The sequence below is a fragment of the Mytilus edulis genome, chromosome 4 (genome assembly GCF_963676685.1).
Source record: "Mytilus edulis chromosome 4, xbMytEdul2.2, whole genome shotgun sequence".
NCBI classification, from domain to species: domain Eukaryota; kingdom Metazoa; phylum Mollusca; class Bivalvia; order Mytilida; family Mytilidae; genus Mytilus; species Mytilus edulis.
The window spans coordinates 41,834,923-41,849,658 of record NC_092347.1 but is presented as its reverse complement, the minus strand read 5'-3'; the positions used below and the strand labels follow the sequence as shown (position 1 = coordinate 41,849,658).

The following is a 14,736-nucleotide window of genomic DNA, read 5'->3' as shown; positions in this document are numbered from 1 at the left end:
TCTTATCCTACATTGAACTTTTGATGTCGTCCCTAATACACTAACCAAAACATGATAAAAGAGTTATTCAACACAAAATAAAACGTTGACAGAATCCCACTTTTAATATTTAGAAAGGAATTAATTTTTTTTTAACAATACACTATCAAAAATTCTTATTTTTAACTGGATGTCAATCGATTTCACAATTATCCTCTATAATCTTTTTGAGTTCATTTAATTAACCTCCTTTTGATCTTCAATATCTAATTTTGCTTAAAATTAAATTTTCATTATACACCTTAAAGTATAGTCAACAATACAACTACAATACTGGTATATCAGTAATGTACCAGTATTGCTGTTTTTTTTTTTAAAGTTACAATACTGGTACAAAATTTTTATACCAGTATTGTGCACAATACTGGTATACCAGTATTGCGATCACCAACTACAGGAGATCCTTATAATCTTTATTTAAAGAAACAAAATAAAATAACACATATGACACAAGAGTAGACATAAAATTTTTATTAGAATAAATCAACATTCAGTATATTGTATGTGGATTACAGACGTTCATCTTTCTTCAGGGATTTCTTTTACTGATCTGTTCTATCGATGTTATTTGACTCTGTCATTTGGCATTTCGGATATAAGCATACTCCGCTTTATTGCATAATTTTGTCTGACAAATAGGCTATGCAAATAACCGGAATCTACTGTATTATATTTATATATATGTACATGTATAAAAAAAAAATCAGTGTCGAAATTTTAGTGAGGCAATTGCCTCACTTGCCTCAAGGGTAGTTACGGCCTCGCTCTTTTACAAAATAAAATATGCCCCCAAAATAACTAAGTGTAGAGCCCTGTTTTACTTGTAAGTTTTTTTCCCCTGAAGTAGACTAAAAACAGAAATATTGTGATCACAATTACATAAATACATGTCATGCCTGTAGGAAAGGGGGGAGGGGTAGAAGGGGTCCTGATTCGAAATCCGGGCTTTAAAACACAAAATCCCAAGGTCCCGAATTTATTAAATCCCGAAATTCGGAAAAAGAATTCCCGGATCCTGAAAGGGTCAATCACTAAATCCCAAGCTTTAAAACACCCGATCCTGGAGTCCCGACAAAGGTCCTATCCTCCCTCATGTAGGGTTTACAGAATAGAGAAAAGTTAAAAAAAAAGAAGTGAATACAGAAAAATTAGCCAATAAATAGGAACAGAAAATAAGAGATGAATAGAGTGCATAAGTAAAAAGATTAACAATGGAAAAAAAAAAGAATTAGGAAAAGAAATGCTGATTAAAGTAACAGAAATGAATGATATACACCCATACATGTACAAATGTATGTACAGGGGATGGTAAAAGGGGGGGGGTCTGATTCTATTAGATTACTCAAGTTTCTGGAGGTAATATAACACATGTAAGTAACACATAATCGTTAATTCTTGCAGTGATACTCCTGTGACCTGCTTCGCTTTTCTTTCAGAAAAAACCACTGAGCATTTGATAACATATCTTTAGCTATTATTGTGTGCTCTCTTAGTCAACCAAATTAAGTACGAAGGAACCATGTACTGAGCAAAAGTCAGCACAAAACTTGAAACACGAAAATAACCCTATACCAGTCTCTGTACCGAATGAAGAAATTATATAATTATTGAACTTATAGTATAACTCTTCTGGAGAATTTACAAAATAAAGATTATTTTTAAAACTTGTTTAAAGAGAAAATAAAAAGCCTTAAAAATTTAAAGAATACATATTTTAAGGACCCCATCAACCCCCTTGTGCACACTTTTTATTTAAATAGTCCAAATACAGATCTAGAGATACTGTAGTTTATGCAATTTCTGAAATTTTCAATAGTCTTGTTCAGATTTGCTATAACACTATGGATTTTTAGCCATTTCAAAGTCAATAAATACTTAATTTAAAAATTGTATGTTTGTAGTCAAATGAAAACAATGGTCCAACAGAAGAAGTAGAAGCATTAACAGAGGATGCTTTGACAGAGGATGTCCCAGAAAAAAAGACAAAGAAAATTGACAAAGGACAGTTATATAAACCACTATCCAGTGATGAACTTCATCAGCTCAAAGATGCTGAAAATTTATTCCATTCAAATGTTTTTAAACTTCAGGTAGTTTAAAATGTACTTTTATCAGGAATTCAAACAATCTGCATATAATTTTCTGTCATTTGCCGTTGTAACTAAGATAAGCAGTATATTAAATCCTTTTCCAAACTATGATTTTTTCAGCTGGTCCAAACATTTTTAGAAATATGGAAATGTTTGCTGAAAAAGAACACTTTTTATTTTATCCAAAATTGCATTAAATACAATTGATTTATATTTATATCTGTACTTCCATGTCTCAGGTTGATCTTCTGTAAAGACAATCATTCATATTTTTAAGTGCTTTAATTTCTGAACACCTCATAAGCTCATACAATGAGTTTATGGAAAGTCACTGGGATACTTCTTTATTCTGTCAAGGCTACAAATAATAAACAAATCACAACTGTAATCCAGCTTATTACCATGACTGCTGTGAATAGAAAAATAATGCATATATAAAATTTTGTGATTAAGTTAATTTTTGAAAATATATTCCCTAATTTGAATACATTCATGATTGAGATATAAGATATTTGCAAATAAGTCGATTGCTGGGAAGTATGCTACCAAGAACTTAGTGAGAAAAACAGTAACTGGAAAAATAGGTTGGTTTACAGCAGTCATGAGGTATGATTGCCAATGAGACAGCTCTCCACAATAGACAAAATGACGCAGAAATATATTTTTTTTAAGTCACTGTACAAGGTATGGCCTTCAAAAATGAGTAAAACCCATACTGCATAGTCAGCTATAAAAGTCCTGAAAATGACAAATGTTAAAAAATTCAAAGGAGAGAACTAACGACCTGATTTATGTACAAAATGATGGCAAAAAATGATATGAAACAACAAACAACAACCACTGAATGACAAGCACATATATAGAATATGGCAGGGTTAAACTAGTTTGAAGGTACACAAACCCTTCCCTAATCTGGGACAATGGGTGTCAAAGTACAGCATAAGAGCAAACTAGAATTAATGTAAATCAGTTGAAAATGGCTTAACTCGTCAGATCTAGACAAAGCAGAAATACATCTAACAAAAACACAGATTGGATGTGACAGCCACAGACAGGGCACTTATATAAATGCTCCAGAATGCAGTTTAATAAAGTGAAATTTATGACTGCTTTGGTAAAATTGTTTTCTCCGTGTAAAGATGTAATTTTCTTCCTTTCAGATCACAGAGCTGCTGAATGAAGTCCAGTTGAAAGGGAAAAGAATTTCAAGGATCCATGAATGTATCAAGGATCTGAAATCAGTACTATTACACTTGCCGAGAGGAAAAGAACATGATGTAAGTTTTAAATACATAACAAATATATACTGTACATGAAGTATGATTTTGCCAAAAAAGACTCTTTATATGGTTAGCTACTGACCCCCTTCATATCCATTGAGGGTTAGTAAAATCAATAAGGGGTAAGGCAAAGGCGTTTTGTATAAAAATAAACAATGAAACACAACAACAGATGATGTCACCATTAACAGTAGACATGACGTCATGTCTAACTGGCCCTATGGAAGCTCTACTGGCTTGGGTCCAGCGGGTCAGTGCTTAAGTTGACAATTGAATTATTGCCAAGTGGTCAAATTTATAAGTGTCAAAATCCATAACAGAATCTGTAGAACTATTAGAAATATGGTTGTCTGAAATTATTAAAACGTATGTATTTAAAATATACTGTCAATTCATTTTTATCCATGGGATATCAATTTTCCTGGGTTTAGTGGAAGCAGGTGAACCACCAATTCAAGTGTTCAATGAATTACATATTTTTGAAAGGCTTTGTATATAGAGATAGCCAAATCCTTAAATCAAATATCCACGAATATGCAAGATTTCAGCAATCCACAAAATTGATACCCACGAAAATAAATTAATCCACAGTACATTTGTAGTTGAATTTTGTAAAACAATTGCATTGTGAAAGAAGAAAAAAGATGAAGATATTCAAAGGTATAACTTATACAACATGTACAATGTTCAACCACTGCATGTGAAGGAAACATCAATCAATCAATACAATGATCAATTTATTTTGCAGCTAGGAGATTGTAGCTGGCTGCCTGACAAAGTAAAACTCCCTTTAATAAATCATGGTAGGACGATAAAGGGAAAATTCAAATTCCTTCCTCCTATAGATGTGCAAGAGATTGGCAGTTTCTCTACTGGTACTTGTCTGAGACCAAATCCATCAGTGGATCTACAACTGACAATTCCAAAGGTAATTTGATTCATTTATATTAACTGAGTTCTTGAATTAAAACAAGCTTTTTATGCCCCCACCGTAACAGAGGTGGCATTAAGTTTTACCCTTGTCCATACTGCAGTCTGTATGACCCAAAGTTGGTTTCTGTTGTCTTACTTTAGTTTGCCTCAACCAAATGTTATGAAACGTATACACAATGCTTATTACCACATCACAGATCAAGTTTGAATTTGAGTAGCTTCACTTGTACCATTCTAGAGCTATGCCCCTTTACAAATGGAAAAAATTGCTAAATTAGTGTCGGTTCTCTAACTTAAGTTTGCCTCAACTAAAAGGTATGACAACTTATACACAATACTTATTACCTCAAAACTCGGATTAAGTTTGAATTTCAATGCTGTCACTTGTACCATTCTTCAGTTACATCCCTTTATTACATAGTACAATATGCAAGCAGGGGCATCATACATTTGTATGTGGACCATGGACACATTCCCCCCTTTTTCTATTTAAGTTTTATAACATAAATTTGAAAATTTGATGTTTGTGTCAAATATTTGGTTATTCTTGCTGAATTATCACTCATTATTTTTTTGTTATATTTGTTTTCTTTTTGTTTAGGACTTTTTTCAACCTAAAGATTATATGAATCACAGATACATTCAGAAACGAGCATTATACTTGTCTGTCATTGCATTGAAGTTACAGAAACAGGAATCTGTGCAGAACGTGAAGTTTTCCTATCAGAACGGGAACACACTCAAACCAATTCTCGCTTTAGATTATAAAGGTATTATATAAATATATTTGTCAAGAAATTTTATCACTATGAAATATATTCACCGCACATTTGTTGGCAACGCTCATTACCAAAAATTAATTTTCTGATTTTCTTGTGGTATTTTAATTTGTAACGTATATTATGTTACAGCATATTTTTTTTATGCCCCACCTACGATAGTAGAGGGGCATTATGTTTTCTGGTCTGTGCGTCCGTCCGTCTGTCCGTTCGTTCGTCCGTCCGTCCGTCTGTCCCGCTTCAGGTTAAAGTTTTTGGTCAAGGTAGTTTTTGATGAAGTTTAAGTCCAATCGACTTCAAACTTAGTACACATGTCCCCTATGATATGATCTTTCTAATTTTAATGCCAAATTAGAGTTTTTACCCCAATTTCACGGTCCACTGAACATGGAAAATGATAGTGCGAGTGGGGCATTCGTGTACTGAGGACACATTCTTGTTTTAGGATAATTCATAATTTATTATTTTATATGGCATAATACAAAGGAAAAGGAAAGATAATGTTTAAAGTTTGTTTAAGACCCAATTTTGCAACTAATGAAATTGAAATTACAACTGTTTGACTAGTTTGATTTTAAACTTGGAGAAAAATGATAAAAAAATGACACTTTATTAGTTTGACAGCATTCAAAGCGCTTTTCTGGATTTACCCTCATCAGTAATGCTCAAAGCCAAAAAAGGTTTAAAAAGCAATAAAAGTCTTCCATGGTGTCATTTTAATAACTTAAAGAAGCACAATTTTTTTATTGATTCATGAAAATACAAAAGGCTAGCTGGTCAAAATATATTATGTCATAGTTAGGCCAACTAAAATTAATCAGTAGATTTTCATCCAAATTTTTGAAAAAAATTGGGCGGGTGGGAGGATTTTATTTTTTAATTTTTATTTCCTATGAAACCCTCTTGTGACGTGTTCTTCAAATATGCAAGTGTAATAAAAAGCTTATATCATGTATATTCATGTCTAAGGAATCGTAAATATTATTTCAAATCTTAACATGAATAAAAATCTCTGGTTGGCAACCACTGTTCTACATGTAATTGCTGCTTTAGAAACATAAACAGGAAAAACATAAAAGAAGAATGCTCTCTTCAGTAAGACTACATTCACCAAATTTATGTGTCTTTCTAAGCAACATTTTTTTGTCTCCATAAAATGAAACAAATATGCACCTAAAGAATTACAAGTACAGAATAAAATGAAACTGTTTTGAAAACAATAGGGTTGGTGCTTTTATGATTCTTCTTATAGATGTAAATATAATTAATATGTAAAACATGAACTAAACCAAAAAGAAGAAGTGGTTTAATGGCTCTATTGGGACAGAAGGTGTTTGCTGATTGTCAACAACAAAATAGCCATGGGTAAATATATTAAGTGTATATTTGCCAACTTTTTGAATTCAATATACTGTCATAAATCTAACAAGTTCGTGCTTGTGTCATTTTGTTTATCAAGTTATGTTTTTGTACTAATTTGTTTCGTGATTCTTGCTCTTTGGGTATAATTCACAGTCCAAAATTCCTGCCACAAAGTCATTTTATCAATAAAAAAAATCAACGGTTTTCTAATCACAGAAATTTGTGTCAATGCCGCGATTTGCCATCTTGGACACAGCGTATTACTTGTAACCCGATTATTCCATGCCCTTCTCGAGATCATCTCTATTTTCGGTAGACGATTTTGTCATCATAGAGCTGCAGAATCTTTTTTAAATACTCGAGGAAATACGTAAAGCGGAATTTTAAACAGGAAGTTTGAAAGGAAACAAAAATTTTGACGGTTACCGGAAACGGAGACGAACAAAATCAGGAAATCGTAATTTTTTCAAAAATAAAAAAAAACGGGGCGGGACGATTTCAGAGGGGCGGGCGGGGATGAAAATCTATCAATTAATTTTAATTGGCCTTATTTACTGTCAATTTAAGATCTTAAAGACAATAACGACAAGAATATTAGGTATTATAAATTACCATAGTTGAGAGAGTGATAGAGAAGTTTGTTACCCCTCGAAAAACATTGTCAAATCTTTTCTCAGGATAAAATACTGCTCTAACATGCACCCTCTCAGCTATGTCTGATTTATATCTTATTTTATGGTATTGATATAGACTTTTCAATATTTAAATTTTTATAAATTTTTGATTTTAGGAGAGGGCAAAGAGGTCACATTTCATCTTCATGTTTGTCCCGAGGAAGGGACATTCAAGTATAGCCGTTTCCATATCAACAAGAATAATGTTAGACAGTCATGGTTTAAAGGTCAAGAATCAGAAGGTATATACGGTACATGTATTTCAAATCCAAGAGGTATTGTGGTAAATGTACTTCAAATCCCTATTTTTTGAAAAAAAGGGGGGTATACTGTTTTACCTCTGTCTGTCCTTCTAGTCCAGCAGATAGGTGCAATATATGAAGAAATTGTGCACTTCGTGTTAAAAGCATCAAATTTTGCTCAAACATACTTCTATCTATACTCTTCAATTTTAGATATGGAGGCAAGCTTGAAATATAGTTAACTTCCGGTAAAATCCAAAATGGCGGATGCATGTTTAAATTTCAACTTTTCTTAATTCTCTTTCAATTTTTTTTAGTTTAAACTAAAAGAACTGATGTTTTAATTGATCTGAATCGTATTAAATGGGTTTCAGTGTTGCTGAAGCAGCAATTCAGATGAGTTTGGTTAACTTCCGGTAGAAATTTCATGTCAAAATTCAAGAAAAATGTTGACTTTTAATTTGCAAAAAGTGAGAAGAATGGTGTAATAGAAACAGGTATTTCTTTCTTTGGAGATCATTAAAATTCAATTGATATGGTGAACACTATTGTTTCATTATTATATTTGAATGAAGATAGACATACACATAAATCAAGAGTCTAAATAACAATTGAAAGATGAGCTCTTAAAGTTTTAAACTTATTGAGACATCAGATGATTGAAGACCAGGTAGTTCTTCCTCAAATGTTGAAGAGGTTGACTCGTCTTTAGTTCATTTATATGCTTTGGAGTTTAGTGTGACATCCATTTACTCTGAATTAGTACACAATTTTGTATAGGGACCAGCTGGGGACCACATCCGGTTGCAGGAATTTCTAGCTGCCTTGAACACCCATTGGTGGCATTCGGCTGTTGTCTGCTCTTTAGTCAGTGTGTTGTCTCTTTGATATATTCCTTATTTCTATTCTCAATGTTAAATGTATAATTTGTCAAAATATGACAAGACGAGTAGCTGCAATGCCCTACACCCTCAAAGTGTATCAATATTGGTGCCGGATATGTTACTTGGCTGGAAATCTCGTTAAATACAAAGAACTTTCATGTTTATCGTAAACGACCAATCTGTATACACAATATGATGGCAGGGGTCTTTCACGTACTACGTACAAAAACAATGCCACATGGCATAAGACCTGCCATCTAAACACAGAACTAAAGAGAGCTAAAATAAGACATCAAAAGGAAACAGATGATATGCAAAAAAAAAAAACAGGCAATCGAAGCTGGAAACCCACCCGCACCGTCAATGTGTACAAATGCTTCAGTACACCACTTTATTTGAGAAGCTCAGTGCTGGGGACCTCATTGTACAAGAAACGAAATATCATGTCCAATGTCTTGCTTATCTTTATCGGTAGGCATCAAAAGTCTCTAGTGAAGATGAGACTGAATAGGTTAGAGACGCACGAATAAGCCATGGCATCGCATTAGCTGACATCATCAGCTACATTGAAGATTCCATAACCGAAGAAGATTTAGCACCAGGATTTAAGATGTCAGGTTTTTTCTAGGCGAATAAGGAATCTAGATGTTGACATTGAAGACAGAGTTCATAGTTCAAGATAAAAGAATAGACTTCTTACATTTCAAAGATGATATAGAACCCTCGTTTCAGAAAGCAGGTGATGATGACTTTGACTCAAAATAAATGCAGATTTAAAAAGCAGTAACAATAATTCGCAGCGACATGTTTATTGTTACATTTGGGTTTGAGGGTAGTTTTCCAGTGAACTGTGAGGAGAATTATGTTCCAAGATCTCTTGTAGCTCTTGTTAGTATGTTGGTGTATGGACAATATATAACAACCGATTAGTATAAGCAGGAAAACACTAACGATTGCTTAGATAATCATATTTAACAGCTACAAACGAATCCTTAACATTAACTCTCCAAAGATCCGTCATCATGCATCTAAAGAAACCCCTTACATATGCACTAAGAAATAATGGTTCACTGTCTGACAGAACACATGAAATAAACATGCTGTTAAGTCAGATGGAGGCACTGTTAACAGATAACCCATTAGCCCTGTGAAGATGGATGGCAGCTTGACAAGAAATGGCAAGACTTGCTAAAGAGTTTGAGAAGAGGGGCGAAAGATACAAGAGGGACAGTCATATATCGATTTCTTGATAAAGAGGACACAACTGACCATGAGCAGAAACCAAGAGCTCAACTGCGTTTATCCATGATGTAGCTTCTGTGGTAGAAGAGATAGGAAATCAATTTCTTGAAGACAGCAACGAACAGCTTGTTCTGTAAACCAATTAAAGATATAGCTCCCTCAGCAGTTGTTAATACAATTCGTCGTTCGTTGAATAGAAATAGTTGGACAGTACCAGTATGAAAAGTTTATCTAAGAGAAAACTTGACCGAGTTCTTTAAACAGAAAATCACATTTATCCACCAGCATTCAGTTTGATTGATTTACTTTAATAAGAAGTCTTAAGACGCTATAAAACCAGATTTAATCCACCATTTTCTACATTTGAAAGTGCCTGTCCAAGTCAGGAATATGACAGTTGTTGTCCATTCGTTTTTGATGTGTTTTGTCATTTGATTTTGATGTGTTTTGTCATTTGATTTTGCCATGTGATTAGGGACTTTTCGATTTGATTTTCCTCAGAGTTCAGTATTTTTGTGATTTTTCTTTTTAGAACCATTGACAAGATGTAACTATTGTAGACATTTTAAAGATTGACAGTACAAGGAGACGTTGTCAACGGCAAACATGCTAACCAGGAAACTGATAGAGCTTCTCACGTGTAGACAAAACAGAGCTCATTCATTTTCTGTCAAATAAACAGATGGATGAACACATTTTAGGGAAGAGAATCATTGCTACTGTTGGTACCGATGTATTAGTACTTGTTTCATGTGACAATGCAGCTGATATATATGGGTGCTTTGGGACTGGAAACCTCTTCGGATACATTTCAAATCATGAGCTTGCTAACTTTTTAGGACAAGAAAAGCATATGCATTGCCTGTTTTCCATGCATTCACTGGATTCGACACTGTGGCATAGATCGCTGGTTAAGGTGGAAAAAAACAAGGGATATATGACACACTTATTGAATGGTGTCACAAGAGTATACACCGTTATGAGAGACCAGGGTTGCGTCCAATATCATAGCAGCTACGTAGTGCTACGTAGATGTTTGTCTACTGAACAAGTAGCTAGTCTAGCTGCTGTCTATATCTATGTAACAGCTAGACTAGCTACACGTTCAATAGTCTTACAACTACGTAGCCCTTTGTAGTCGCTGCGATATTGGACGCAACCCAGGTGAGTACTCTGAATGTCAACACCACTATTACGCAATTAATCGAACGATTCGTTATACTGATGTATGATCGAACAATATCAGTGAAGGTCAATGATATTCAACCTTTTTTTGGACAACATTGCTTTTTTTTTTATCAAACATATGTATTTTGTCTCTAAATTACGTTTTCTTGTGATATTAAATATACCGGAGGTGACAAATTTCTGAATAAAATACCCTGAGGGTTTCAAAGAAATGATACATCATTTCAAACCATGAGTACACAATAATATTATAGTCTACACAGCAAACTTTGGCTACCAATTGTGAGATTTAAATAACCATTAATCAGTTATCAAATGCATGTCCGCCATTTTGATGATAAAACCGGAAGTGGATAAAATCAAGCTTGCCTCCATATCTAATATTGTTTAGAATGGTCCAAACTATGTTTCTACCAAATTTTATGCTTTTAACACAAAGTGCACAATTATTCACCTATCTGCTGGACTATTCCGTCAGTCCGTCCGTCCCATGAATATTTTTCGTCACATTTTTCTCAGGAACTACACTACCAGGATTTCTGAAATTTGGTTTCAGGCTTGATATAAGTCAGCTATACTGTGTGATGCTTTTTCAGATTCATCACTCGACAACTTCCTGTTTACCGAACACTTGTATCATTTTTACACCTGATAGCCAAGTTGAAAATTTTTCGTCACATTTTTCTCAGGAACTGCACTACCAGGATTTCTGATATTTGGTTTCAGACTTGATATAAGTCAGCTATACGGTGTGATGCGTTTTCAGATTCATCACTCCACAACTTCCTGTTTACCGAACACTTGTATCATTTTTACACCTGATAGCCAAGTTGAAAATTTTCGTCACATTTTTCTCAGGAAGTACACTACCAGGATTTCTGAACTTTGGTTTCAGGCTTGATATAAGTCAGCTATACCGTGTGATGCATTTTCAGATTCATCACTCAACAACTTTCTGTTTACCAAACACTTGTATGATTTTACACATGATAGCCAAGTTGAAAATTTTCGTCACATTTTTCTCAGGAACTACAATACAAGGATTTCTGAAATTTGGTATAAGGGTCAATATAAGTCAGCTATACCGTGTGATGCGTTTTCAGATTCATCACTTAACAACTTCCTGTTTACCGAACACTTGCATATTTTTACACTATTAATATTATCTACTTGTGGCGGGGGTATCATCAGTGAGCAGTAGCTTGCAGTTTCACTTGTTTTTTTTATATCAAACAAATGCTCAAAATTGTACAGTTCTTTGATTTACATTGTTTTCTTGATAATTAAAACCTTACAGCAAATTGTAAGTAATTGGGTTATATTTTGGAATTTGATGAAATTTGAAGAAATTTTTATGTAGTTAGAATCTGAATATGAAAACAATGATATATATAGCATTCTATAAATTCTATAAATACAACCTATTTTAAATTTGTCAGTTAGGTATAAATTTATGTAAAGATATACACAAAAAGCATGCTTTCTTAGGAATTTTGATAGATAAATTGTATGTTTTTTTTGTAATTTATTTTTATTTCATCTGAAAATACACCAAGTATTGTGATACATAATTATATAGTTAATTCATAATACATGTATTGATATTAAATTTTTCAATAAAAGTATGAAATTAAAAGGTTAGTTATGCTAATTGTTCTAAATTTTCTACTCGATCATACACATCCTTTATCACTCTGGATTAGAATACTTGAATATGCTGATATGGTTAATGATGGCATCAGCCTTCTCCTCTAGCCACATGCATCACTGTATATACAATGATGTTGAACATGAGAGGTACCAGGAGAGGCCATCAGAGATCATTAACAGATAACATGTTGGACAGAATCACATAATATAAATGTCAACCTAAGTCAAGGGGAGATAATTCAAATACAATCAAACAAAAACTAGTATATGAATATATACATGTATATAACAATATCAATAAACATAGATATTACTTTTAAGATGCACAACAAAACACTGATGTGCATCAACATATTATTAATTCTACATGAACTATTATAAAGCCTTAAGTAAGTACAAAATAGAAAGATCTCTCCTCACATGTGAACTAAGTTTTTAATTAATTCCAATTTACTATTAAATTTCTCTCTTGCTTTAGGGAATCTGTAAAAGGAGATAGATATTTTTTGTATGTTATTACTGTAAAATAAAAATTGTTTTAGGGTATAAAAATGTCAGGGAGTCACTTAATAAGTTTTGACAGTAGATTACAATTAGTTTCAAATTAAAGCGTGAAAAAGGGTTGAACCAACAAAATTATGGCCGTAAAAGTAAGGTCATGCTGCAAAATTGTATTTTTTTTTAGGATTTTTAAACCACAATATTATATGTTTGGTTTAGACAGCAAAATGAAACTGGTGATGGTTCATATTTTCTTATTGTTAAACAAAAATGTTAAGAGCAATACTGTATAATTTGAAAATAAATATCTGTGAACATGTAGCAAGTATTAGTGTTTGAGGTATTTTACTTAGTTTGTATTAAGGTGGTACCTAACACTACATCTACTTAGTTTGTATTAAGTTGGTACCTAACACTACAGGGAGATAACTCTGCAAAATCAGCTGAACGTTTTAATTACGTTGCGTTGTTAAGAGAATATTAAGCTTCTCAATGATCAAAATTAGTGTTTGTCAAACTGCTATATAACCTGTGTAATTTTTCTGATAAAATGGTTGGTTAAAATTTTTTGAAATTTTTGTATTTTTGTCAAAGGGTCAAAGTTAATACTTTGTCAAAATTTTATGAAAATTAAACGCGCCAAATTGATTTTAGTGAAAGTGTTAGGTACCACCTTAATTGGAAGATATTTAATTTTTTGTCATGCATACATGTAGAACTTTTACAGTGGCAGATTCAGAACTTAAAATAAGAGAGGCCCACTGACTGCCATAAGAGTGGGACCCGCTACATTCATGCTTCAGTGATTCCTTATATTATCAACCAAATTTTTCCAACTAAAAGGCAGAGGCCCCCTGGATCTGCCTTTGTTTTATAAGAACTATTTAGATCATTACATGTGGTTGATACTAATTTAAAACTATTTTTTTTTAGAAGTTTCTTCAGAAGAACCAGCCACACCACATTACAACACGGCCATCTTGCAAGATCTTACAATGACCAGTAACAACCAGTGTATGAAATCAGCTCTACAAGATGCCAGCTCAGTAAAGGAAGGGATAAGTCTGCTCAGAATATGGTTACAGCAGAGAGAACTTGATATGGTAAGTTTTTATGTGATTTTGAATTTTTGAAAAAAATAGTCTATTTCTATATGTATGGTACTGATTGAAATTTCTCATGTATGGTATTGATTTAAATCATTGCCCGTGACAATCTGATTAAAATACAGATCATGTGTTGCCTACAACATGTACAAGGTTCTGAAAACGCTTTGTTCTACTTTCTGTTTTACAGACCTTTGGGGATCCTCTGGTGTTGTCCTAATAATACAAACCTTTCGGGATCCTCTGGTGTTGTCCTAATAATACAAACCTGATACATTTTGGAGGTAGAATTTGAATTTGTTAATGTTATAAATACCCGACCAGAAGGTAGGGGGGATTCTGTCAGATCCTTATAGATAAGATCAAGATAAAGATAAAGATATTTTATTTCCTAATCATAGGGCTCAAAACAAGCATGTAATCACATAAAGACACAAATGTATTAATTTTTATTTTTTTTTTATGAGGAGAGTCAGTTGCCTACATTGTTTATGTGGAATGAAGGATAACTCTTACTGCCCAGAAAATAAAAATAAAATAAAATTCAAGTATAATGTGACAATGATAAGTGAATAGTGGACACAAGATATGTATTTCAATAAGATTGTTCCTAAGATCATTTCCTTTCTGAGATAGTGGAGTGTTGGATATTCTAAGGTTGTTAGATTTCCTGGTTTCATTATATCTATGACTGTTCTTTTTCAAGAGTATGGTAAATTTTTGTTTGTCATTATATTCATGACTGTTCTTTTTCAGGGCCATGGTG

General features: G+C 33.1%; 1 protein-coding gene across 2 annotated transcripts in view; it reads left to right on the top strand.

Moving 5' to 3' along the window:
• LOC139521888 (nucleolar protein 6-like) overlaps positions 1-14,736 on the top strand; it is a 38,789-nt gene that overhangs the window by 5,051 nt on the left and 19,002 nt on the right. For both annotated transcript variants that reach the window (XM_071315579.1, XM_071315580.1), the window contains exons 2-7: positions 1,941-2,129; positions 3,290-3,406; positions 4,158-4,337; positions 4,944-5,112; positions 7,274-7,399; positions 13,798-13,967. In XM_071315579.1, the coding sequence (XP_071171680.1) occupies positions 1,941-2,129; positions 3,290-3,406; positions 4,158-4,337; positions 4,944-5,112; positions 7,274-7,399; positions 13,798-13,967 (951 nt within the window). The remainder of the gene's footprint in view (positions 1-1,940; positions 2,130-3,289; positions 3,407-4,157; positions 4,338-4,943; positions 5,113-7,273; positions 7,400-13,797; positions 13,968-14,736) is intronic.